Genomic DNA, 27,681 nt, shown 5'->3' with positions numbered 1-27,681 from the left:
TAGGGCTTGAACTCCGGGCCTGGGTACTGTCCCTTAGTATCATCTCTTGAAGCTGGTGCTCTACCACACTACTGCTTCCAGAATTTTCATAGTTAATTGGAATAAAGAGTCTCATGGACTTTCCTGCCTAGGCTGGAAGATCCTCAGACCTTCGCCTCCTGAATAACTAGATGTGAACTACCAGTGCCTGGCAATTTCTATCTTTTTGATGAAAATAACAACAGAAAGCATAAAATGGCTATACATGCTTTATTTGTGTGCCAATTAAGGGAGAACATTCTGGGATTTTCTATGAATAAATCTGACAAACAATGTCTTTTGTGTCCAACTGTAAAAACTTCCTTCATCTTCTCTTTCCCCTGGTACTTCCACCCCTCTCTTTCTTGATACCACCATCAAGAAAACTCAAGAGCCAGGTGCTAGAGTCTCATGCCTGTAATCCTAGTTACTCAGGATTGCTGAGATCTGGAGGACCAAAGTTTGAAGCCAGCTTACTCAGAAAAGTTTAATAGACTTCCTCTCCAATGAATCAGCTAAAGCCAGCCTGGAGGTATGACCCAAGTAGAAGAGTGTCAGGTTAGTAGAGTGCCAGATTAGCAATAGAAGACCCTGAGTTCAAACCTCAGTAACACCAAAAGAAGAAGAAGAAGGAGGAAGAGGAGGAGGAGGAAGAGGAGGTGGAGGAGGAGGAGAAAAAGGAGAAGAAGAAAAGAAAACTAAGACGGTCATTTATACTAGAGTGACAATAGTTGATATCATCTTACAAGTTATCTCATTTGAAGATATTGGTATTTTAACAGAAAGAATGGCAGAAGCCAAAGGTATTTGGTAAAGGTTGACATGACAGTTTACATATACCCCATGCTTCTGGAGCCCATCCCAGGGTGATCAATGGCAGGGCTGTCTGTCTGCAGTTACAGAACACCAGCTAGCATGCAGACACCTTGCCTGGAGCACCTGGTGGCAGAGGCCAGGCTACCTTCACAAGGACAAGTCTAGCAGGGTTGGGAGCAGCTTCTGTTTGCCACCATATCCTTCAGAGTGTCAGTTCCTAGGTTGTTGTGCTGAGGGCGCTGACTGCTCTGCGTTGCCCTCTGCTTCTCCCAACACTCCAGGCTGGCTGTGGTGTATCTACTGGTGGCGGTCATAGCCACGGCCATACAGATGGCAGAAGAACCCCAGGCAAGGCTGCCAACAAAAGGCACAGTTAGAGATGGCCTGCAGCTGGGATTCCAGGGTCTCATGGTGGGGGGGTGATGAGGGTGGAAGTTAGCTCATGGTGCTGTAAGCAGTGAGGTTACCAACACTTGGTAACACAGATTTCAAAGACAATCAATGTGGTTTAGTGTGCTGGGTAAGAGAACAGATCCTAGGTCTCCTTTCCTTGAAGTATTTATTAGATATTCTAGTTCAGAAAAATTTCTTTCAATCTGTGTTTAAAAATATGATTATACTAGGTGCTGGTGGCTCATGCCTATAATTTTTAGGAGGCTGATATTTGAAGATGATGGTTCAGAGCCAGCCTAGGCAGGAAAGTCCACGAAATTCTTATCTCTAATAAATTTCCAAAAGAAGTGTAACTGTGGCTCAAGGCTCAAGTGGCAGAGTACCAGCTATGAGCAAAAAAGCTCAGGGACAGCACCCAGGCCCTTAATTCAAACTCCAGGACAGGCACTTACACACACACACACACACACACACACACACACACACACACAGAATATGATTACACACACAGGGAATATGATTGCAACAATATTGAGGACTTTACTATGTGCCAAGCATATGAACATAACCTCTTTAAATATCTGCCAAACTATTGGGACAGGGACCCTCATCATGGATGAAGAAACAGGGTCTACAGGAAATTTACAAAACTCACCCAAAGTTATAAGAGTAGACATGGGTGATGTGATGAAGCAACTTACCAATATGACCCAGCCATAGTCCCACATCTGAGGCCTCCAGTCTTCTGGTCCAAGGTTCACAGAGATTTGAAACATAGTTGTGTACATCATGTGAGCCACAGTGAAGAAGGCTGCACAATGGGCAAGACTCTCTGCATTGTATGATTTGGAGCTATCAGGCCTTGAGCATCCATACAGTCCTGTGTGTGACGCATCTCCATGTATACCCTGTGAAACTTTCCACCCACCATATTGTTCCCCAAACTTGGAAGTGTGAAACATCTAGAAAGAGGCCTAATCACTAGCAAGAACTTTGTGGAGTCTGGGGACCTGGAAAGGAGTTTCCAAGAGTCCATGGCTTGGTTCTTTGATAAGAAGGATGCAGAAATTGGATTGTATGCTTCTCTTCACCGATGATAGAACTTGAGACAAATCATGTTATAATTACCAAGCATATCCAATTTGGTGTACAAATCGGGCAGCTGCACTGTTAACTTACTCAACTAGAGGAAGTCTATGCTTGGGGTCTTTTGTGGAGGAAAAACTTATTCACACAACCTTAGGAGAACAAATTAAGTTGCTTTAAAGCTAGCTTGGAGAACATGGAGATAGAACTAATAAAGGAGTTCTTTATGGAATATTGACACTAAATGTGGACAGTAACATTTTTAAATCCACATTGGGACTTGAACTCAGGGCCTGGGCTCAGTCTTTTGGTTTTTTCACTCAAGGCTGGCACTCTACCATTTGAGCCACAGATTCACTCCCAGCTTTTTGGTGATACATTGGAGACAAGCATCTCATGGATTTTCCTGCCCAGTCTGACTTCGAAATGTGAGCCACAGATCTCAGCTTTATAAGCAGCTAAGATTACAGATGTGAGCCACTGGCACCCAACATGGACAGCATTTTTTTGTCTGCTAGTCCTGGGGCTTGAACTCAGGGCCTAAGCACTGTCCCTGGCTTCTTTTGGCCCAAGGATAACACTCTGCCACTTGAGGCACAGCACCACTTCCAGCCTTTTCTGTTTATGTGGTGCTGAGGAATTGAGTCCAGCACTCTGCTGCTAAGCCACATTCCTAGTCCCTGGAGAGCAATGTTTAAAGCTACCATTTACTGAGTCCCTGTACATTCCTAGTTATCTCTCATTATAGCCAAACTAGGATAGCTAACTTGGAGAAAATAAGTAAGTTGCTCAGAATCTCACGGCCATTAAACAGCAGAGCTCTGAACCTAGTAGGATTCCTGCATAGACCACTGCACTAAAGAAGGCCAGTTGTGTCCTCAGAGCCAGCTCACCTTCTCCCTGGTGGTAGCTAAAATGGACAGGTAAATATCAGCCTCCATCTGTGCCTTTCCCTTTTCTTCCTGTTAGTCTCCCCAGGAAATATTGCTTCCATCTACTGGGGATAGCTCATAGATGTGCCCAGGGGACCATCTGCCCTGCACAATTGCCTGTGTCCCCTTGGGGAAGGCTGTGGAGAATCTGCCTCCTCCTCCACCTCCTCCTCCTCCTCCTCCTCCTCCTCCTCCTCCTCCTCCTCCTCCTCCTCCTCCTCCTCCTCCTCCTCCTCCTCCTCCTCCTCCTCCTCTTCCTCCTCCTCTTCCTCCTCCTCCTCTTCTTGATATTGCTGGAATGTACCTTCAAGCATCATGAGAATGGCCACCAAGGCATCCACCTTGAGCCAGTTGAATCCTGAACTGTGATAACTCACTTTTGTACCCAAGAGGAGGGCACTTGTCAGCATCAGAAATATATTCAGGACCTCAATTCCAATGAAGAGCTACAAGACACTTACAAAAGGGAGGGAGGACAGAAATCCTGGACATCTTCAACTCAGAAGCTCTGGGAGATTCAAGCAATGGATTTAGTTCCCTTCTGTACAGTCAGTTTTCTCTTACTACCATGAAATACTGGAAGGTAAGTACTTTACAAGGAAAAAAAAGGTTCCATGAACTCACAGTGTTGGATGCTGAAATTCTAAACAGCATGGCACTTAGTTGTATTACATCATGGAGCATGACATCATGGCACCATGCTCTTTATTTTAATAACACTTCACAAGAACTAACTCTGGGTCACATGAACAACACTATACTATCTTTTTTTATTTTTGCTCAAGGCTAGCACTCTACCTCTTGAGCCATAGTGCCACTTCTGGCTTTTTGTGTTTATGTAGTGCTGAGGAATCAAATCCAGGTCTTCATGCATGCTAGGCAAGCACTCTACTGCTAAGCTGCATTACCATTCCCTACATTATCTTTTTTGAGTGCAGTGACCTCAATAACCTTAACACCTCTGGTCCCCATGTCTAAAGATTCTTCAATATCAACATCTTCAAAATCATATCCAACACACAGTGAATTGCAAATAATAAAGAGAAAAAAGAGGTGACTTAGAATAAAAGCTACAAAATGCCTTTGCTGTAACTTGGAAAGTTGGTAAATGAAGGAGGTTCTTAGGGCCTCAGGAAGATGATCACAAAGATGGCCTGTAGTTGATAGTTAACAGGGCTAAAAACTAAGGAGAACCCTGAAGTGAGCTATTAAGAGATGTCCACGTCCTAACCCAAAGTTCACCTGCCAGTTGGATTCCAACAGATGACACTATGCCTTTTAAAAGAAGACACACATACTTGAATACAAGGGAAGAGGTTCTGGGAGTTGAAGAGCCTTGTCTGGGGCGCACTGGTACTATGATCCTACTTGTTCCTGTGCCAGCTGCTGCTTCCCCCCTCTGACTGGGATCCTGCCTATACCTTGAGGAACTTTGTGACTATGGAGTAGAGTGGGGGTAGAGTGGTCAAAGGGATGGAAAAGGGAAACTTAGCATTGTAAAAAAACAAGTTAGGTGATGAACCCTAGTAATGTGTGAGACACACGCAACCCATGCCTTCACTCCCATTCCAGCTAAGAGAACAAACATGAAGAACATACCTATAAATTTTATGAGTAAAAGAGGAAATAAAATGAGCTGCCTTACCTGAGTAGCTTGAAATTGGCCATTATGAGAACAGTTACACCATGAAAAGCAGAAGTTATGGCCAACCAAAGCTTCCTCCAGCCCTTGAAAAGTTTGTTGTCTAGCATACCAAAGTTATATAGCGCACAGTGCTGCCTGTAATCCTGGCTTTTGGAGATGACTTCCTGGGAAAGTCAGGCACATCATCTCATCTTTTTCCCACTTCTAATAAAATAATAAAAATAATTAACATGACCAGTGGACAGAGAATGAAAACATTATTTAGCTTGTTCCTCAGCTGGGATTAGACTCCAGAAACTTTGACACTGTTCACCTAAAAAGTAGAGAATGCAGTAATCAGTGGGTTAGACTTGACACATGGTGGGAGGGGGGGAGCAAAATGGTGATTCCAGCCCCATAACTGAGCCATAGATGACTTTGAGTGCGAAATGAGGAATATGGATGGTTTCTTCAGTACTCATAGACATGGACATTCCTCTCTGTGGAGTGTGATACACACTCTATGGAACTTAGGCCATGTGACCATCTACTTCCAGTGAACTGGGGACAGAAGTGAGGTGGATGGGTCCCTCTTTCTTAGGACATCCCCCAAACAGAGCTCACCTCTGCTTCCTCAGCACAGCCCAGCTCCTCTCCCATAGCAATACCATGTCTTTGTCATTCTGGACAAATGTCACAGATGATTGTAGAGTGGGTGGCTTTTCAGGACAGGAATTTGCTCCTTGGTTCTGGAGGTTGGCTTCGGAGTTCAGAGTACCAGCGTGAGTAAACTATGGTTGCAGGCTGTCTTCCAGGTTGCATCCCTGTCTATATCTCATATGTAGAAGGAAGTAGGTAGCTCTCTTGATTGTTCCTATAAGGCCAAAGATCCAATTCATGAGGGTCCAATCCTCTTGGCTTAATTACCACCTAACTGCATGGTAAGACTTCAACACATAGCCACAGGGAGGAAGCCATCATTCATCTATAGCACATGGCAAGGGTCACAGGTCCGAGCAGGCACATGCTTTTGATGGTGCAAATATAAAGGTTGTAAGTCTTCAAGATTCGCCACTTTCAGCTGGATGCCAGTGGCTCACGCCTATAATGTTAGCTACTCAGGAAGCTGAGATCTAAGGATCAAGATTTGATGGTAGTCTAGGCAGGAAAATCAGAGAGACTTTTTTATTTCTAGTTACCAGCAAAAAGCCAGAAGCAGAAGTGTGGCTCAAGTGGTAGTGTGCCAGCAAGGAGTGAAAAAGCCATGTGAGAGAGTGAGGTCTTGAGTTCAAGACCCAGTACCAGCACACTTACATGTCCAACACACACCCACCCACATGCACACGCATGTGCACATACACACAAAGCGCCTTGAGCTCATTTCTTCCCACTTCTTTTTTTTTTTTTCTCAAATTTTTATTATCAAACTGATGTACAGAGAGGTTACAGTATCATACGTTGGGCATTGGATACATTTCTTGTACTGTTTGTTGCCTTGTCCCTCATGCCCTCCTCCCTCCCTCCCTTTTCCTCCCCCCCCAGGTGTTCAGTTCACTTACACCAAACAGTTTTGCAAGTATTGCTTTTGTAGTTATTTCTCTTTTTTTACCCTGTGTCTCTCAAATTTGGTACTCCCTTTGAAATTCCTACTTCCAATACCAGTAAACACGGTTTCCAATATACTCAGATAAGATTACAGAGATAGTGTAGGTACAACCATAGGAAGGTGATACAAGAACATCATCAATAATAGAAACTACACATACACATAGGACGTTGAAAGTAGTTACAACTGTGATATATCACTTGTTTCCATAACATGGAGTTCATTTCACTTAGCATCATCTTATGTGTTCCTAAGGGTATAGCTATTGGGCCTTGTGATGCTCTGCTATGGCTTGCCTAAACCTGTACTAATTATTCCCAATAAGGGAGGCCATAGAGCCCATGTTTCTTTGGGTCTGGCTCACTTCACTTAGTATAACTTTTTCCAAGTCCTTCCATTTCCTTACAAATGGAACAATGTCATTCTTTCTGATAGAGGCATAAAATTCCATTGTGTATATGTGCCACATTTTCCTGATCCATTCATCTATGGAGGGGCATCTGGGTTGGTTCCAGATTCTCGCTATGACAAATTGTGCTGCGATGAACATTGTTGTGCTGGTGGCCTTACTGTGATTTTGTTTGTGTTCTTTTGGATAGATACCCAAAAGTGGGGCTGCTGGGTCATAGGGGAGTTCTATATTTAGCCTTCTGAGGAATCTCCATACTGCTTGCCAGAGTGGCTGAACCAGTTTACATTCCCACCAACAATGAAGTAGGGTTCCCTTTTGGCCACATCCCCTCCAACAATTGTTATTATTAGTTTTCTTGATATATGACATTCTTGCTGGGGTGAGATGGAATCTCAATGTTGTTTTGATTTGCATTTCCTTTATGGCCAGTGATGTAGAGCATTTTTTCATATGTCTATTGGCCATTCTCATTTCCTCATCAGAGAAGTTTCTTTGTAAGTCTTTAGCCCACTTGATGAGGGGGCTATTGGTTCTTTGCAGTTTTGTTTTGGAGGAAGGTAATTTTTTTAGTTCTGCATATATTTTAGAGATGAGGCCTTTGTCTGTTGAATGTCCGGTAAAGATCTTCTCCCAGTCTGTGGGCTTTCTGTTTATCTTGAGAGCTATGTCCTTTGCCGTGCAGAAGCTCTGGAGTTTGATGCAGTCCCATTTGTCCAACCTTTCTTTGATTTGTAGCCTTTCAGGGTCTTTGTTAAGGAAGTTCTGTCCTGTGCCAAGGAGCCCAAGTGTTTCTCCTACTCCTTCCTTTAGTGTTTTCAGGGTGCCTGTTTTGATTTCAAGGTCTTTAATCCATTTGGAATTGATTTTGGTGCAGGGTGATATATAAGGATCTAGTTTTAGTTTGTTGCATGTGTTGAGCCAGTTTTGCCAGCACCACTTGTTAAAGAGGCTATCTTTCTTCCATACTATTGTTTTAGCTCCTTTATCAAAGATTAAGTAGGCGTAGTTCTGTGGGTTTAATTCTGGGTCTTCAATTCTGTTCCATTGGTCTTCAGGCCTGTTCTGGTGCCAATACCAAGCTGTTTTTATTACTATAGCTTTATAATACAGCTTGAAGTTGGGTATTGTAATTCCTCCAGCACTGTTCTTTCTGCTTAGGAGTGCTTTTGCTATTCTAGGTCTTTTATTGTTCCATATGAATTTCTGGATTGCTTCCTCTATTTCATTAAAGAATGGTGTTGGGATATTAATGGGTATTGCATTGAATTTGTAGATAGCCTTTGGCAATATTGCCATTTTGATTATATTAATCCTCCCAATCCAGGAGCATGGGAGGTTTTCCCATTTTCTTAGTTCTGACTTAATTTCATTTTTCAAGCTTTTAAAGTTCTCTTCAAAGAGGTCTTTCACTTCTTTGGTTAAGGTTATTCCTAGGTATTTTATGTTTTTGGGGGCTATTGCAAAAGGAGTTGCTTTCCTGATTTCAGCCTCGGTCTTCGGGTTGTTAGCATAGAGAAAGGCCGTTGATTTTTGAAGGTTTATTTTATATCCTGCAACTTTGCCAAAGTTTTGGATCAGCTCTAGTAGCTTGGGGGTAGAGTCTATGGGATTCTTTAGGTATAGGATCATGTCATCTGCGAAGAGAGAAAGTTTAACTTCATCTTTTCCTATTTGGATCCCCTTTATATTCTCTTCTTGCCTAATTGCTCTGGCTAGGAATTCTAGTACTATGTTGAAGAGCAGGGGAGAGAGTGGACATCCCTGCCTTGTTCCTGATTTTAAAGGGAATGGCTTTAGTTTGTCACCATTTAGAGTTATGCTTGCTGTTGGTTTGTCATAAACTGCCTTGATTATATTCAGGAATGTTCCCTGGAATCCCAGGTTTTCCAGGGCTTTTAGCATAAATGGGTGCTGGATTTTATCGAACGCTTTTTCCGCATCCAGTGATAAAACCATGTGGTTCTTTACCTTGCTCCGGTTGATGTGGTGGATTACATTAATTGACTTGCGTATATTAAACCAGCTTTGCATCCCTGGGATGAATCCAGTTTGATCGTGGTGTATGATTTTTTTGATGACCTGTTGAAGTCGATTGGCCAGAATTTTGTTGAGAATTTTTGCATCTATGTTCATCAGGGAAATTGGTCTGTAGTCCTCTTTCCGTGATGAGTCTCTGCCTGGTTTTGGGATGAGGGTTATACTGGCTTCATAAAATGAGTCTGGTAGTGAACATTCTCTTTCAATTTCATTGAAGAGTTTGAGAAATATTATAGTGAGTTCTGTTTTGAAGGCCTTGTAGAATTCTGCGGTGAATCCGTCTGGACCTGGGCTTTTCTTGGATGGGAGATCATTTATTGCTGTTTCTACTTCAATACTGGATATGGGTCTGTTTAGAAGGTTTAAGTCTTCATAGTTGAGTTTGGGGGTATCAATTTTTTCTAGGAAATCATCCATTTCTTCCAAGTTCTCGAATTTGTTGGCATAAAGGTTTGCAAAATAGTCCCTTATTATTTTCTGAATTTCGGTTATTTCTGTGGTGATGCTACCTGTTTCATCTCTTATCTTGTTTATTTGAGTGTGCTGCCTTCGTTCTTTGGTCAGGTTTGCCAGGGGTCTGTCTATCTTGTTGATTTTTTCAAAGAACCAACTCTTTGTTTTGTTGATTCTTTCGATGGTTTTTTTCGTCTCTAATTGATTTAATTCTGATTTGATTTTAATTATTTGCTTCCGTCTATTGACTTGGGGTTTGGCTTGCTGTTCTCTCTCCAGAAAATTAAGGTGCTTCCTTAAATTACTGAGTTGCTGTTTCTCCAGTTTGTTGATGTATGTACTCAGAGATATAAATTTTCCTCTGAGTACTGCCTTTGCTGTGTCCCAAAGGAGCTGGCACTTTGTGTCCTCAACTTGGTTGAATTCCATAAACATTTGAATTTCTGTTTTAATTTCTTCAATGATCCACTGATGGTTCAGCAGTGTGTTCTTTAGTCTCCATGAATTGTGGGATTTTCTGTGGTGGATGAATGAGTTGAGCTCTAATTTTATTCCATTGTGGTCTGAAAGAATGCAGGGAATGATTTTGATACTTCTGAATTTGTACAGATTTTCTTTGTGCCCTAAGATGTGGTCTATTTTGGAGAATGTTCCGTGTGCTGCCGAAAAGAATGTGTATTCTGTCTTTGCTGGGTGGAATATTCTGTAGATGTCGATTAAGTCTAGTTGGTCTATGCAATTGTTTAGTTCTGTGGTTTCTTTGTTCAGTTTTTGGCATGTTGATCTGTCCAGAGGTGATAGTGGAGTGTTAAAGTCCCACACTATCATTGTGTTTGGGTCTATGAATGTTTTTAGAGCCAGTAGTGTTTGTTTGATGAAGTTGGGTGCTCCTGCATTTGGTGTGTAGATATTTAGGATGGTTATTTCTTCCTGTTGGAGAGATCCTTTTACTAGTATGTAGTAACCTTCTTTATCTCTTCTTACCTTTTTAAATTTGAAGTCAATTTTGTCTGATACTAGGATTGCAACTCCAGCCTGCTTATGGGGGCCATTTGCTTGATAGATTTGTTTCCAGCCTTTCACTTTTAGAAGATGTTTACTTTTGCTGGATAGATGTGTCTCTTGGAGGCAGCAGAAAGATGGATCTTGATTTTTGATCCAAGTTATGAGCCTATGTCGTTTGATTGGAGAATTAAGTCCATTAATGTTGACAGTTAGGATTGAGAGGTGATCGTTTGTTCCTTTCATTATCACTATCTTGTTTAAAGCTGTGTCTTCCCATTTCTTGATCTAGTGTTTACTAATTAGGGTTCATTTCTCTGTCTGTGTTGGGATCTTGATTATTTTCCCTGTATAGTACATCTTTAAGGATTTTGTGTAAAGCTGGTTTGGTGGAGATATATTGTTTCAGTTTTTCTTTATTGTGGAAGACTTTTATTTGACCTTCGGCTATGAAGGAGAGTTTGGCGGGGTACAGAATTCTTGGTTGGTAGTTATTTTTATTTAGAGTTTGGTATACTTCATTCCAGGCTCTCCTTGCTTTCATGGTCTCTGCTGAGAAGTCTGGGGTAATTCTGATTGCTTTTCCTTTATATGTGATTGTTTTCTTTGCCCTAACAGCTTTGAGTATTTTTTCCTTGCACTCTGCTGAAGCTGTTTTGATCACAATGTGTCGGTGGGAAGTCCTATTCTGGTCTGGTCGATTTGGGGTTCTAAATGCTTCTTGTATCTGTATAGGCCTTTCCTTCTGGATGTTTGGGAAGTTCTCAGCTAATATTCTGTTAAATAGGTTGCCTATCCCATTAACCTCTTTCTCCAAGTTTTCCTCAATACCTATTATCCTTAAATTGGGCTTCCTGATCGTGTCTTGAATCTCCTGTAGCGATCTGTTTTGTTGCTTGGACTGGATTTGTATTGATTTTTGATCTTTCTCCATAGAATCTAAGGAATCTTCAGCTCCTGAGATTCGATCCTCTGCTTCAGTTAGTCGGGAGTGTAGGCTAGCTACTTGATTTCGAATCTCTTTTCCTTCTGACTGGTCTTTCCTGATGATTTCCATGTCATTTCTTAGGTCCTGTATGGACTTCTTTACTTCATTAGCTTCATTACTTTGGTTTTGAGTGTTGTCTCTCAAATCTTTAAGTTGGGTAGCTATCTTTTCATTTGACTCTTGAAGCTCACTTATCTTTCTATTTGTGGATGCCATGAAATTCTCCATTAATTTTTGCTTTGCCTCCTCACGCTCTAACATAATTGACTGAAGAGATTCAAACTTTTCATTTATCATGTTTATCAGTAAACTTTGTAGAGCATTTTGGGGGTTTTCTTCTATGTTTTTGATTGACTGCTCTGCTTCCTGCTTGTTTTGAGTGGGGGATAAGACTTCATTATTTGCCAATTTTCTTGTGTTTCTTCTGCCCATTTGAATTGGGAATGCCAGTCTACCAGCACCTGTGAGCACTGTTTAAGACCCAAAGCAGCCCTTACCAAGCACTGTTGTGTAAATCTTACAATTTCACAATTATATACAGATAACTTGTATACCTGTCTATAAAGTTAGATTTGGTGTTCCTAAAGAATACAATTTCAATATAACAACTGATCCTGGGCCCTGTATTCAGTAGTTACTTATTTACTGTTACAACCTTATACGCAATTCTTGTTTTTATATTAAGTTCTTTTAGGACTGGCTTTCTCTATGAACCCCTTTGATTCACTCGTATTAAGCTGGGATACCCTCTATCCAATAACCCGGAGTCAATGGAACCTGGAGGTCCAGGCAGTAAGTCAGGAGGGTAAGTTGGAGGTAGTAAAGAGAATAGAGTAAAGTGTATTGGGGGTGGTGGTGGTGATTTTGGTTTAGTTTCAGTGACGTGGAAATGTGGAGAAGAGTAGAATCAGTAGAAAGAACATTGATAAAATGACAGACACTGGAGAGTTAGCAGAAAAGGGTGTAGGTGTTATTTATAGGAAAGTAATTTTTAAAGGAAGAGGACGCAACGAGAGAAATGAAGTAAAAATACTGGAAGACAGATACACAAAACAGAGAAAAATTATTTAAAAAGGAAGCATAGGTAAATAAAAAGGAAAATAACAGAAAAGGAACAACCCAAACAAATAAACAAACACAAAAAAAACTTGATAAAACAAACCAGTAAAAATGGAAAACAAACAAAAAACAAACAAACCAAAAAAAAAAAAACAGCCAATGATGTTTCAGGTGTGAAAAAAATTAAAAAGAAAATTTAAAAGAAAAGTTTAAAAAAAATGTTTGAAAAGAAAAAGAAACCAGTCTCTGGTTTCCCTGCAATGGACTGCAGTCTATTTTCCTGATTGGCTGGTTTGACTTGATTTCAGTTGGCAAGGGGTGGTTCTGTTCTGACCTTCTCCCCTGTTGGTGCAATCGTGGGTCTCTGAGGTTCGCACAGCTTGCAGGCAGGCCTTGGGCGTCCTCTGTCGATGGGGACTTGAGCAGTCTCAGGAACTGTGGCTCCTCTGTCTGCTGTGGGGCAGCTGCCTTTGATGCCTGGACTTGACTAGGCTGTGTACTCAGCAGAGCGGGGCGCCTCTGGCCTGTTTTGCTCCACTGAGAGTTGCTTGCCTGAGGGAGACGGCCTCCTTGGCATAGGTAGCTATGGAATGCAGCTCCGTTTTGGGCTGGGAATTAGCTTCCTCTGTGACGGGACCGTTTAGCTGTCCCCGGAACTGTTTGTTCCTCCGTCTGTTGTTTCCGTGCCCCTGGTAGCTGCTCGCAGCTTTTGCTTTAAGTTTAGAAATTCCGGCGGGCAGGGCGGGGCATCTCTGGCTAAGCCCCGGACTCGCCTCCCGCCAGGGCAGGGGGCGTTCTTCTGGGCGGAGCTGGTTCTCACTGATTCCGCCCCTCCTGCCCTTTTCAAAGATGGCTTTTTTGACCACGCTTTCCCCAGGCCCGCTTCAGTTCCAGTCTGGTCTGACCCTATGCCAGTGGCAAAGATGGCGCTTTGCTCTGGCGGTGGGGACAGGGATGCCTTCCAGAAGCTGGACTGTGGGCACAAGTGAGGATAACTTTTGGGGTACTCACGCTGTCTCTGCGATGTCAGGTCCTCCGTGCTCGGCTGCAGTCTGGAGTATTTAATGCTTTAGCTGTGCGGAGTGCGGGGGGGGGTGGGGGCTGTGCCCGGCACTGTGCCGGAGCCGGTGCTGGCGTGGCGGCGGGATGCCGCCCGGAGCTCAAATCTGTGTTTTCAGACCAGCAAAGTCGATTTTTCCTTCCTGTTCAGAATCCCTGTACTGTTAGAACTTACTTTGGCTGTCTTTCTCGGAGAAACAGTTTCTATGAGGTGAGAAAACTACGATATCGGAGGGAGCTCTGCAAGGGCTCAGCTGCTCCTCCACCCTCTTCCTCCCTTCCTCCACCTTAACTGTCATTTCTTCCCACTTCTGCATTGCTTCTCTGCTGTGTCATGGGAAGAAGAGAAACGAACACTGGATTTATGATATAACATTTGTGCTGGAGCCAGCCGGCAGCGAAAGGGAATCCTGATTGAGGGGGCGAGGATTAAAGAAAAAGAAAGATACAAGACAAGAGACAAAAGACAAAAGACAAAAGATGGGGTCCGGGAGGTCTGCAGCTCAAGACTGTAACTCAAGACTGCAGCCCAGTTTATTCTTAACTTCCAGTTTATATACAGTTTAGGAACCAGGGAGCGGCATAGAATTAACTAAAGTTTAAGAAAACAAGAAGGCCCTGAAGTTGGTAACAAAAGGCAGTAAAACACGATAAGGTTGAATGGTTTACATAAAACACACTCTTGTGGACATAAAACATCTCTGGATTAGTGCTGTCCTTCAAGTAAGCCATGTCCTTGAACATCCTTAAGATAACAACATAGCCAGAGGTCAGGATGAACTTTGTTGTTAGTTTCCTAAGCCATGACCTTGCATGCCCTTGAGATAATCATCGCTGTTGGCTCCCTACACATTTGGTTGAGTTTCTTTCTGGGATCTTTTTTTTTTATTTAAAAATAAAACATGTATCAAGGGTAAGTGCTTCACACAGCTGTGCACTCAGATGGCCTAATGCAGATGGAGGGAACAGAAGCAGGCACCTCATTTGCCCACCTGCAGCCAGCCTGGCCCCTGTGGCATTTAAATGATGTCATCTTTAGATGAATGCAACTGGACATGTTTCCTGTTGATGCTTGGACACAGGCAGCAGTATCTTGGTTATGGAGGCAAAAGTTCATCTGAGTCTCCTCACTTCTCACAGGGGTCCCCATAGCTTTAGTAAAGCTCAGTACTCACACCCCGCTCTCTGGCAGGCTCTTTGGGGCTGATGGAAGACATTTTTTTTTCCACTTTACCTCATCAAATCCTAACTACAACCTGTGAGAGACAGTGGGCTATGGGCCAAAAGGCCTAGTTCTACTACAGTCAGGGCCTTTCCTGGCCTCTCTGGACCCTGCCTTCTTCATCTGCAACACGAGTATCTTCAAAATTCTCCAAGAACGCTGTGGAGGCATTTTATAAATGGCTTTACACATCTTTGTGTTTAATTGTTGATTGGTACCAATAAGTATAAAAATCTCTCTTTTCCAGGTTTGGAAGGAAGGTTTAAATAGGTTTAGTAGAATCAGGAATTGAAAATGAGATATTTTTTTTCCTCCTGGAGACTCCCTTTCTTTGTCTCCATCACAACCTGCTAGCTCTCTACTTAATTCTTGGAGGAGTGTATTAGTATGTTTTCTGTGGCTATCAAAAAGTACCTGAGGTGTGGGGAGGAAGTACCTGAGGATGGATATTACATGGAGGATGGATAGCTCATGGTTTCTAGAGATTCAAGAGCACAGTGCCAGTTTCCTCTTGGAACTGGTGAGAGAGCCTGTGGCAACGCTACATGGTAGCAGATGGTATCACAGTGGGAGAAAGCAGCCACAGGAAGCAGAAGAGATTCAGGAGTCAGTTTTGTTCTTTTCACAGGAGCCTGTTCTCTCAGAAACTAACAAGAGTCCCAGGATAACATCAGTCTTTTCTGAGAGTGGTGCCCTATTGGCCAAATCACTCTTCAATGCATCTCTCCTCTTAGAGATCCTCCTGCCTCAACTTCATCACACTGGGGGCCAGGATTCCAGCACATGGGCCCTTGGGAGACATTAAAATTGCATCCAGAACATAGCAAAGAGTAAAAGTCTCTCTTGTTTCTGAGGAGTGCTTGCTTTTCTAACAGGAGTAAAGGAGAAGCTGGGAACTGGGCCAGAGGCAAGGCATGGAGAGACTGGAGGCCAGTCAAACAGATTTAAGAGAATCCACAATAGCTTAGAAGGGTGAATTTAGCTTGGGCCCTGAGAGTCAGACCATAATGAGCCCTTGATTAACATGAATCCTCAGAAATGATGCTCCTTTCGAATAAAGCCAGCAGGATTAAAAGGAAAAATCTTCACAAATCCCATGAAGCCAGAGAGGCAGGTGTTACATTGCTTGGCAATACTTGGGCAGCCAAGCAGGGCAATCAAGCCAGCCCTGGGAGATGGTATCCAAGTCTTGGGTGCCATCTCCACCTGCTTGTCCCTCCTTACCTGCCTTGCAAGGATGCCCAGCTTCCTCTCTCTTTAATTTTAGAAAAGAAGCCTAGAATTTAAAATGAGCACATCCTCTTGATTACTGGATTTGCCCAAGGAAGAGAACGTTTAAGCCATTGCTTGACCAGGATTTTTTATTTCAAATATTATTTTCAGAATGTGTCTGGGGGGTGGCGCGGGAGGGGAGGTGTGGACAGAGGTGTTATGTGCAGAAAGTGTCCCAAAATAGCCCTCCGGCTAAGGACTTCTTAGGAGGGCCTGCTGGTGGGAAGATGGCACTGACCCAGAAGGGAACTTTCCAGTGAGGCCTCTGGGGCAGCAAAGCTGGGATACCAGGACACCAGGAAGCCATGGGCTTGGACTTGGCTTGGGCAAAGGCTCACCCTCCCCAGACTTACAATTCTAAACAGTGGGCTCTGGTGTGACCCATTTTCCAGCTGGGACCCCAGGCTACACTCTTCTATAAGCATACTCTTCTTGGTTTCATACAATATTCTGTGTGTGTGTGTGTGTGTGTGTGTGTGTGTGTGTGTGTGTGTGCATGCGCACCAGTCCTGAAGCTTAAACTCAGGATCTGGGTGCTGTTTGAGTCACAGCTCCACTTCTGGCTTTTTGTTGTTTGATTGAAGATAAGAGCCTCCCAGATTTGTCTTCCCATGGTGGCTTTGAACTATGATCCTTCAGATCTCAACCTCTTGAGTAGCTAGGATTACAAGCATGGGACACTGAAAATGTTAAGAAATAGAATGCAAATATCTTACTTCCATTGAAAACTCATTGAATCTGACCATATCAGGTCCCACACAACTAAGCAGACCACATAGCTAAGCAAAGTGAGTGGCTGACCCCATTATCTTAGGCAGGAAGTTCAAGGTCATTGGCTAGGTCTATTGCTCCATCTACTTTTATTATCACCTCCTCTAAGACACTAGAGTTTGTAACTTCTAATATATCCTGTAAGATGTTAATTTATTTCATATTACGAATTTATTATTATTATTAGCTAGTCCTGGGGTTTGAGCTTGGGGCCTGGGTACTGTCTCTGAGCTTCTTTTGCTCAAGGCCAGTGCTTTACCACTTAAGCCACAGCTCTACTCCTGGGTTTTTTGTTTTTTTTTTGGTAATTTATTAGAGAAAAGAGTCTCATGGACTTTCCTACCCAGGCTGGCTATGAACTGTGATTCTCAGATCTCTTCCTCCTGAGTAGCTAGGATTATAGGCATGAGCCACTGGTACCTGGCTTAAGAATTTAATTTTAAACTTTTTTCTTTAGTGACAATCTAAAACATACGTTTCTTTATAGGGGAGAAAAATGTTCTGGGGAAGTTGTCTTCTTCCTTCTTAATAAAGTGATGATATTATTTAGAGACCCTGTTGACATTATACCAAGAAAATAAGTAAAATGTGAGCAGATGATGTTTAGACGGATCGACACAGAACTATTCATGGGCATATTTTAGAGTGGTATGAAGTTTTCGTGCCTTGTGTGGTAACAGGAATAGTCCAAGCAAAGAGTTCAGAAGTTTGGGGGTTGGGGATTTAGCTCAGTGAAAGAGCACTTGCGTGGCAAATGCAAGGCCCTGAATTTGGTCCTCAGCCCTGGAAAAAAAAAGCTATAAGAGTTCAGAAGTTTGAGTCTGGTGTCCAGCTCTGTTAGTATCTAGCTGTTCAGTCTTTAATGGGACACTTGTACTGGAACTAGGTGTTCACATCTATAAAATGGCTAGGTTCTAGGCCAGCCTTTTTTAGGGTGCATCACCAAACACTAGTCTCTTATAGAAGATTAGTTAGTCAATTTCTCTCTCTATACATATATATCTATATAGTATCTATATCTATATAGATGGGCCTATACATAGATGGATATTGATGAATACATATGCACACATATATGATCTCCATATATGGACATATGAATAATATATGTATGTGTGTATACATATATACATTTCTTCTATGGTCAATGAAACACTGGGATATCATATTAAACAAGTCTCCTGTGGGATTTTAAAATGTTTAATATGAACGTTGTGAAGTCCCTAAATAGCAAAATTCTTCATTTACTTTTTACAAAGAGCCTCTGGAAAGAACTTCTCTGTGGAGTAATCTTAACAAGTGGGACACTTGTTGAGGGCTTTTTCCAATCTGAGATCAAGTACATAGTTGCACTCAAATCAAGAAGGGGTCAGAAATCACCTTTATTTCTCCTTGGAGAGAAAAAACCATGGAAAGCATGCCCCTATCAGCCATGCTTAGAATTCAGCATGTGTCCTGCCTGCCGTCAGTGCTGTAATTGAGGTGAAGGTGTGTGTGTGTGTGTGTGTGTGTGTGTGTGTGTGTGTGTGTACTATGTGAACTGACAGAAGTGCCAACAGGCCTTCCTCTAGAGTGAACCACCTGACAGAGCCTTACATAGTCTCTTTGCTATGCTCCCAGCTCCATTTTGTATTTTTGACTCAGAAGGACCCCCTCCCCCAATGGACACAAACTGGGCTACAATTTTATCAGAAGTCTTGGGGCTAGTTTATCTCTCCTACCTGCCTGATGTTTTTGTGGTTATGGAAGATCTGCATCGAGGGATATGCAGTTGGCCGGTCAACTTCTCCCAATCCTCCCTTTGGGGGCTGGGGATCTTGCCTAGTGGCAAGAGTGCTTGTCTCATATACATGAAGTCCTGGGTTCAATTCCCCAGCAACACATATACAGAAAACAGCCAGAAGTGGTGCTGTGGCTCAAGTGGCAGAGTGCTAGCAAAAAGAAGCCAGGGACAGTGCTCTGGTCCCGAGTCCAAGCCTCAGGACTGGCAAAAAAACAAAAACAAAAACAAAAACCAATCCTCCCTTTGGGTTCTGCCCCACCCTTTTATCATGGCTAGCCTTGTACTTTCTCCCCATTCCCTGACCACTAGGGAAACAGCTCCCATCTAATTTTCTAAATCTGTCCTTGGGTTCAGCTTCTACTGAGGTCCAGTCCCTCTGACATTACTTACAGCAATGTCAATGTCATAGAATTATTTTCTAGCTAGATTCTTCCCTCCAGGAAGCATTGTCTTGTCCAGTTCCTCATGCTGGTGTGACTGTGACCCTATGCTTCAGGGGAGGAGAAGTTGCATGTGTATTTTGTTGATGTATAACAATGTCTCCTCCCTCCCCTGCTTATGTTCCAGTACAGGTGTTTTAAGCTGTGCTGCCCAGATGTGGGCTCAGTCAGCTCTGTCTGCCTGGCATATCTCACTTGATATCCATTGATATCCCAGTGGCTACCTCTTTATGAAGCTTTTCTCATGCTTAGAGCTGTAAAGAACTCTTTCTCCTTCCCATTACAGTATCATAGAGGAGCCTTCATTCTTATTTTACTTCCAGCTTAGGTCTCCCCCACTGATCATTAGCTGTTATCATGGTAGCTCATTACCACTGCATCCTTCCATTCACCTACTCTGGTGCCTGACATGGTAAACACTATTGGTGCATTTGCTCCCCACTGTGCTGGATTCCTTCTTTCCCATGGACTTTCTGTACGCTGGAATATGCTTCTGTCATTTTCATTTGCATCATAATTATTAGGGGAGCATATTAGAAATACTGATATTACAGGATAAAGTAGAGTTCAGCAAAATAAAAGGATAGGAAAAGAAAAGGCAATGAGAAACTCAAGGAAAAACAAACAGCTGTATAATACAATACATGTATTCATAGAACCTTTTTTTTGGTGCTATAATGAAAAATAGTTATTCACTCAAGATAGTCTGTTTATTGTCTTCAGTAAAACAGATATCATTTTAAATAAAACAGTGATGTCACTTTAGTAGGAAAATGGCAGAGGGTACATGGTAGATTGTGGGGTGACCCTTAAATCCCATTATTAAATCAGAAACCCTAAATGTCTAAAATTAAGACAGTAATATCAGTATGTTGTTTGGAAACATGGAAACAAATACCAGGAAAAAAACCCAACAAGTAAATCAGAGGCAGTGTCTCCTGTAGTATAGTTTCAAGTTATGGACAAGGAAAGAACAGTAACTACTGATTTTTCTTTTCAAAATGAGCCAATCTCTTATTTATATGTAAACATTACCTTGTCAAAACCCCCAAAAGAATGCAAGTTTCTAGACCCACTCAGGACTACTGAGTTGCAAGTTCTGGGGCTGTGTACCTGGAATTTGTTTCTTTTTGTTTACAAACTCCCTGATTCTTGCCAATATTTAATAGCTAGTGTGTGGCTTTGTATTCAGCTGTGGAAATAAAATGAGTAGTTATCAGATGGGGGTTTGGAAAGAGAAGATATTCCAAAGCAATTTGCCTATAGGAGTGGTATTTGTAGACTGCAAGTATCTGGGGTTATCTTGAGAACTCTTGAAGATGCATTCCAACATCTTCCTGGGAATGTATGAAAGGATTTAAAGAAAGACAGCACTCTTTGAGGAGAGAAGAGTTGGGAGGCCCCTCCCATAGCCTAGCTCCAGGTAGCACTGTGCCACTACTACTGAGCTGGATGAGTGGAAGCACAAGGCCAGACTGCTTCTTGGTGGCTCCCTTTGGGGTGGAGTTACATACAGGGGTGTGGGTTTGTTCTTGTTACATTTTAATTATGCCTCAGGGATCACAGGAAATAACAAAAGGGTATGAGGATGGAAAAAGAAAAGGCAAATACAAACTCCAGAGAAGCCAGGTGCTAGTGGTTCACACCTGTAATCCTAGCTGTTCAGGAGTCTGAGATCTGAGGATCATGGTCCAAAGCCAGCCTTATCTTCAGTTAACCAGCAAAAAGCTAGAAGTGGAGCTGTGGCTTAAGTGATAGAATACTAGCCTTAAGCAAAATACCTCAGGGACATCACCCAGGCCCTGAGTTCAAGCCCTAGGACTGGTATATAACATGCATACACACATACAAACAAAACTCCAGGGGAAATATATAATAGGTCTGACATAAGAAAAGAAATAGAGACAGACTTGGAATGCTTTCCCTTTTACCAGTGAGTTTTTGCTTTGCATGTAAGAAGTATGTAAAATTATATCCAGCCTAATATTGAGGGGTCAAATTCCTTTCTTTCCATTTCTTTGTTATTTGAGGACAGTCTTTTATGAAAGATGTGTTCAAACACTAACTCTTATTTTCTATTTTCTCTTCTTCCTTCACCTCTTGCTTCACAACCGTATCCTCAAACAGTTGATGAACTGGGGCAGAATGATATGGCAGGAGAGGAAATGGACTTACCAGCTTCAAAAGCTGAAAGCTCTGCACCTCATTTACTCTGTTTATAATGTTTATGAGATGAGGAAATAACATTTACTGAGTAGAGTTATTTCAAGGAGGGACTGAGATAAAGGTTTTATTCATTAGAGGTAGACGTAGTAGGTGACCCAGTGGTGTAAAAGTCTTCCTTCCTTCCTCCCTCCCTCCCTTCCTCCCTCCCTCCCTTCTTTGCTTCCTTCCCACTTTCTTTGATTCTCTTTCTTTCCCTTCCTTCCCCTTCCTTCCTTCCTTCCTTCCTTCCTTCCTTCCTTCCTTCCTTCCTTCCTTCCTTCCTTCCTTCCTTCCTTCCCCTTTTTGGAATGGACTCATCCATCCCAAGATCACTTATAAGTCCAGGAAAGATATGATAGCAAAAACTAATGTTTAATAAGCACAACTCATCAGGCACTGTTCTGGTGTGTCCTGGGAACTGGTTCTTTTACCTATACACTTACTCCAGAGGATAAGCTCTGCTTAGGGTCCCTTTTTTTCTGGAGGAGAAGGCTGAGGCTCAGAGGTAAAGGGACTTGCTCACAGACACATAGACATTCCATGGCAGAGCTAAGATCAAGCCCAGGCAAAAATGGGAAGAGAAAAAGAGAGAGAGAGAGAGAGAGAGAGAGAGAGAGAGAGAGAGAGAGAGAGAGAGAGAGAGAGAGAGAGAGAGAGAGAGAGAGAGAGAAAGAGAGAGAGATTGTCCAGGAAAAGTAAAGAGCTCTACAAGATATTAATGAGCTCGAAGTTAGGAAAGAATGGAATGAGGATGGAAGACTGCACAGCATTTGACACATGAAGGTTTTAAAATTATTTTTTACAGAAACATTAAGAAATAGCGTTTCTTTGTGGCATTTCCATGCATGTGTATGTTGTGCTTTTGCTCTTTCTTATTGGCTATTTCTGTTCTTTCCTTTTAAACAGTGGGTTTCATTCAGGCTCCGATTATATGCTGAACAGTTCTCGAGGAACCCAGGTGTAATCAGAGAGCTACATGCCTGAGCAAGGACACAGGGTTAATCTCACTCTGTCTATGCTTTTCTGCTGATGAGACAGGAGGAAGAAGACTGGAGGAAAAGATCTTACTACATGCACGAGTGCTATCAGCTGCCTGCTCACCAAAAGACTTTACCATATTTGGTCACTAGATGGCACTCATCCAATGGGGAAGGAAGTCATTTGCAGAACCAACCCCAGCTCTTTCAGAAATAAACAATGTTTTTGAGAAAACATTCAAAGAGAGGAGATAGAATGTTCTTACCAAGCAGGTATTTTCTTTCTCTGCATCCAGCTTGGAGGCTCGTCTTTAAAGCCATATGCCTGGACCTGGACCAGAGCCCATCACTCTCGGACTTTTCCTCCCTTTCTCTTATTTTATGCTACTATCTGCTGTTCCAAAGAGAGATCACCATGACTTTAGAGATTATATCATTGTGTGAGCCTGTTCTGTGGCTCTTTGTTCAGACAGAGCATTTTGCTACTAAGCTTTAAAATCGTGTTGCATTCTATTATATGATACTTATCTTTACCCCCAAGCTGTTTAGAATTCACCTCATCAGATAACTTAACCAAAATGAGCTTCAATTTGACTTAAATGGAAAAAAAAAGGAAGAAAAGAAAGGAGGGAAAGAGGAAGGGAGGGAGAAAGGAAAGGAGGGAGGGAAGGAAGAGGCAAGAGGGAAGATGGGAGAAGAGAAGGAAATGGAAATAAAGGGAAAGAAAGGGAAGAAAATGGAAGGGAAAGGAAGAAGAAAGAAGACAGGAACAAAGTAATAAAGAAAAACGAAAGAAAAAGGATGGAGGAAGAAAAAAGAATTACAAACTAAATGCAAACATAATCTTGTCTCTCGGTTACCTGTTATTCTTGCTTATCTGTTGTTCTATTGAGACACTTTTAATTTGGGCCTCCTGTTTGGGAAGGTGGGAAAAGCTGTAAGAGGGTGCTGGGAGAGATGGGGTGAGGGAGGGCCCAACAGAGGGGAGCTTATTAATGACAGAAGCTTATCTGAGAAGAGACACCTTCTCAAATATCTATAGTCAGGTGACTGGTTAGAAGACCTTGCTATTCTGTCTCTGCCCTTTACTTGCTGTGGCTTTAGATGAGCACCCTTCCCTCTCTGAACCTTGATGATTCTCAGCTGTCAAATGGAGAGTGAATGGCAGAGGTTCATGTAAGGAAATGAAATATGACAGTGGGCAAAAAGTTCCCACAAATGTGAACTGGGGTGAGAAGGTGCTCTTATGTGGGTGATTAAGTGATGGCTCACAACTCCCATGAAAAGCTGTATCTGCCAAGTGGGTGAAGGACATTGTTTTCGAACATGAGGCTGTGTTCAGAACAAGTAGATATTCAAGAGGAGTGAAGGCTGGGCATTTTTCCTCCATACCATGTTTTGTGACTGTGTAGACTGAGCTGAGTCATTGATTTAGGATTTTGCTTCATGATCTGGGCCAGGAGCTGTGTCTAGAGGGCTAAGTGACAGCCTCCAGTTCTGCCAGGACCCTCAGGGTCCAGAGGTGGCCCGGCCTCTGTGGCTGCTTCTAGCCCATCCCAGATGAGCTTAACACTTTAGGAAAGAAAAAGCAACCCTTATAGAGACAATGCCTGGGAATGAGTTCCAGCCAGCTCTTCTGCCAGCTGTTTGAACCCCAGTGAGGCTGGCCTGAGCCCTGTGCACAAAGCACAACATTTTGAGCAGAAGCCTTTGAATGCCTGCCTTTTTCTTATGAGGAAATCCTAGGAAGTGTAGCCATTATGGAGAAGGTCTGGGAAAAAATATCTCCTTGCTTTTGGGAGGGGACAGTGGGGGATGAGAAACTTGGAAATCGGGTAGGTCACTCTAGAGGGGTTCAGACGCTCAAGCGGAGGACTTGTGCACACTTGCTCTCTGGTACTCTGGATGAGGAGGCCACCTGTGGTACCTTGTGGACTGCTAGAGGGATGTGGCCAGACTTGTGACCAGAATCCAGGAGGGTGAAGCCCACAGACAAGCTGAGAAGTGCCTGGGAAAAGGAGTGAGGGGACCCAGCCTGGGGCACAGGCTCTGACCATGGGCATCAGGGGTGCCCAGAGGACTGACCGTCTTTCTTCCAAGGAAAGCAAAGGTGCTGGGGCTCTGGGAGGCTCTTCCTCGCCCTACTGCTGCTAGTTCCCATCAAATAGATAAGAGCAGCTTTTCTTTCTTCTATTTTTAATACAATTAGTTGTGCACATTTGACTTAAGTCCCTTATAAGGCAATTTGAGAAATAGAAACCAGTGTTAAGAAAATAATGATTGGCTACAACTTTAGCATATAGAGATAATCATATTTTGTTTGTATTTTGGCATGTTTTCCTTAGATCTTTTCTATGCATTTGTTTACACAGCTGAAATGATAAAGCATGAAAGATTTTCTATGTTTGTCCTGACATCATGTTATAGGCATTTTCCCATGTCTATGACAACTCTGGATAGCATTTAAAATTGCTGCCTGTACCTGGGTACCTTTAGTCTTTCTCAGGTTTATTAATGTTTAGTGGACAAGGTTCTATTCATTATTCTTTCTTTTCCTTTCCCTTCCTCTATCCTTCTTCTTTCCTTTCCTTTCCATTCCTTTCATTTCCTTCCTTCCTTCCCCTCCTTCCCTCCCCCCTCCCTCCCCCCTCCTTCCTTCCTTCCTTCCTTCCTTCCTTCCTTCCTTCTTTCCTTCCTCCCTCCCTTCCTCCCTCCCTCCCTCCCTCCCTCCCTCCCTCCCTCCCTCCCTCCCTTCCTCCCTTCCTTCCTTCCTTCCTTCCTTCCTTCCTTCCTTCCTTCCTTCCTTCCTTCCTTCCTTCCTTCTTTCCCTTTTATTTCCTCCTTTCAATTTATTGTATAAATATAAAATGATCAGCATTTGAAAAAGATGTATAAAATCTAAGGAAGTTTATGTATGAACCACAGCTAGAGATCACCATCATTCCTTATCTGGGAAGCTAAGCAAGTGTTCTACCACAAGACCTATGCCCCCAAAACTTTTTGCTTTTAGTTTCTTTTTTCTTAAAGATAAGGTCTCACTTTTGCCCAGGGCTGGCCTCAGACCAACACCATCCTAGCTAAACTCAACTCTCCAAGTAGCTGGGATTACAGCCATGTGCCATTGTACCCGACTCATTCTTTGAGATAAAGGTCTTGTTAACTTGTTTCCTGGGATGCTTTTGTTATGCCCAGATTTCAGGGTCCCCAAAGACCACCAAGGAGCTGAAAGCCAATGTAATCACACAAGAGTCTTTATTGCAAGCTCAAGCATGGGCTCACGATCGATCGTCACGAACGCACCGGGTCTGAATTGACAGCCCTGACCCTCCATTCAGCAGGGTTTTGGGGAACATTCCATGCGTCACAACATCACACAGCAAATCATGTCACACCGCGGATAATCATAAAACAGCATAGCAAATGGCAGCAAATCATTTCGTATTGCGGGAAAGTTATAAAATAATTCTTAAGAACGATTAGCCTAATCAATGGCGGGATGGGCCTGGTGAAGGTGATTGGCTAGCTTATGGGGTTCAAAATGATTGGTTTACACAAATGACCTGGGTTGCAAGGGTGTCGCCCAAGTCATCCTTAGCTTGAGGGGACATCTGGAACTTCAGGTATTTCCTGTTATCTTGATTTGGGTTGGGTCAGGTTGTAAGGGTGTCGTCCGAGTCATCCTTAGTTTGAGGGGACACATTAACCATGTTTCACGAACATAAAACACACAGGCTATACCTCAATACGTTTCTTTTGTGTCACAATGGTTAAAGCATTCTAACTTAACTGACCTCTGGTCAAATGAAGTCTCTCTAGCTACCTTCGTTATTTTAGATTGCATCTTGTTCAGGCTCTTCACATTGACATGTTCTGCAGTTATTCCAGGAAGCTTCAGGGCCCAGTCAGGCCCAAGCTACAATATAGAGGTGCACCGGCTGCTCAGGTTCTTCATTTCCCCCTTCCACTGGTGACTAAGGGGGCCAATCATGGTCCCCTTCTGTCCATTTCAATGGCTTGCATGTCTAGGGGCTGGTATTGAGATAAGACATGGGCCAATAGTTAAGGCCAAAAGTAGAACAAAAGGGCCTGTCAATACAGCTATTAGGAGAGTTGCCCATGGTGACCAGGAGAGCAGTGGCTGATACCAGTTCTCTTCTTTTTGCTTTCTATTATATTTCTACCAAATGCCAGGTTTTCCCTAATGATTCCTGACTGATTGGCATAAAAACAGCACCCTTTTCTTAAGGCTGCACGTGAAGAGCAAATCCAGGCTACACCTACCCAATAAGGCTAAGAATTTTTAAAAAAAAATGACTCTGGTTCCTTGATCTTGAAGGGGGAGCTGATGGGCAGAGATCATCCATCTTCTGTAACTTCTTCAGGCTTACTCAGGGGCGTTGACCTTACCTAGCCAGGAAACTATAGAACCTTAGCCTACTTTACCAAGGGGTTGTCAGGACTAGATGTTACTAGGAACTTTACTCCAAACTTGAGGAAATAGTTAACCTTTCAACAACTGCACAGACCTCTTTTTGTTATATAAGATGGCAATCTTTTAGCACTCTGGTTTGTAAAAACATTTTCTTGACTGGCTGGGGAAACTGATCATGTAACAATTCCTAAACTACCTTTGCAGGCTTTAGATCTCAATAAGAACATGATCTCAGATCCACAAACTTTCTTTCCTGAATAGATGTATCAGCTTAAAATTCTCACGGCCAGTTAGGGCTTTGAGGAGATGCAGGGAGTTGGGATTTTAAACTATCCCCCCCATTTAACAAACTTAGCTTTACTACCCACTACCACAGATGACCAGCAAGTTCTTGTCCAGTTACAAGGTGGATAGACATGGGCAATAGAAAGGCATGCTTATGAACTATTCTTCTAGGACCTCCAGGCCCTGATTAACTTTTGAAAGGCCAAACACCAGTGACCCTAGATCATCCATCTTCTGTAACTTCTTCAGGCTGACTCAGGGGCAGTGACCTTACCTAGCCAGGAACCTATAACCTTAATCTACTTTACCAAGAGGCTACAGGATCCGATGTCCATTAGGAGCTTTACTCCAAACTGGAAATTACATTTAACATTTAACATTTAACTATACAGACTTCTTTTGGGCTACTGCAGTGTAGCCTTTTAAAATTCTAGTTTGTAAAAGCTTTTTCCTGACTGGCTGGGGAACTGATCTCTGATGACTTAAAAAAATGCCTATATTACCTTTGCAGGCCTTTAACAGATTTCAATAAGGACACAAGCTCAGGTCTACACACTTTTTTTTCCCTGAACAGATATATCAGCTTAAAATTCTCACTGTCAGTCAGGGCTTTGAGTAGAGCGAGGGGTTGGGATTTTTAAACTATCCTCCCATTTGACAAACTTACCCTTACTACCCTCCACCACAGATGACCGGCAAGTTTCTGCCCAGTAGACAGACATGGGCATTAGAAAGGCATGCTTACGAACTATTTTTCTAGGACCTCCCAGCTTTGATTAACTTTTGAAAGGCTAAACAGGAGTGACTCT

At 42.7% G+C, this 27,681-nt stretch overlaps 1 protein-coding gene across 1 annotated transcript; it reads right to left on the bottom strand.

Annotated features, from left to right (window-relative positions):
* Positions 1-928: 928 nt before the first annotated feature.
* Gsg1l2 (GSG1 like 2) lies at positions 929-27,594 on the bottom strand. The gene is given in 7 exon segments (XM_048366055.1): positions 929-1,027; positions 1,029-1,188; positions 1,929-1,936; positions 1,938-2,028; positions 3,537-3,702; positions 5,156-5,203; positions 27,540-27,594. Coding segments are annotated over 7 exon segments (627 nt in total).
* Positions 27,595-27,681: the final 87 nt, after the last annotated feature.

The sequence above is a fragment of the Perognathus longimembris genome, chromosome 17 (genome assembly GCF_023159225.1).
Source record: "Perognathus longimembris pacificus isolate PPM17 chromosome 17, ASM2315922v1, whole genome shotgun sequence".
Lineage (NCBI taxonomy): Eukaryota > Metazoa > Chordata > Mammalia > Rodentia > Heteromyidae > Perognathus > Perognathus longimembris.
This window is presented reverse-complemented; position numbering and strand designations above follow the sequence as displayed.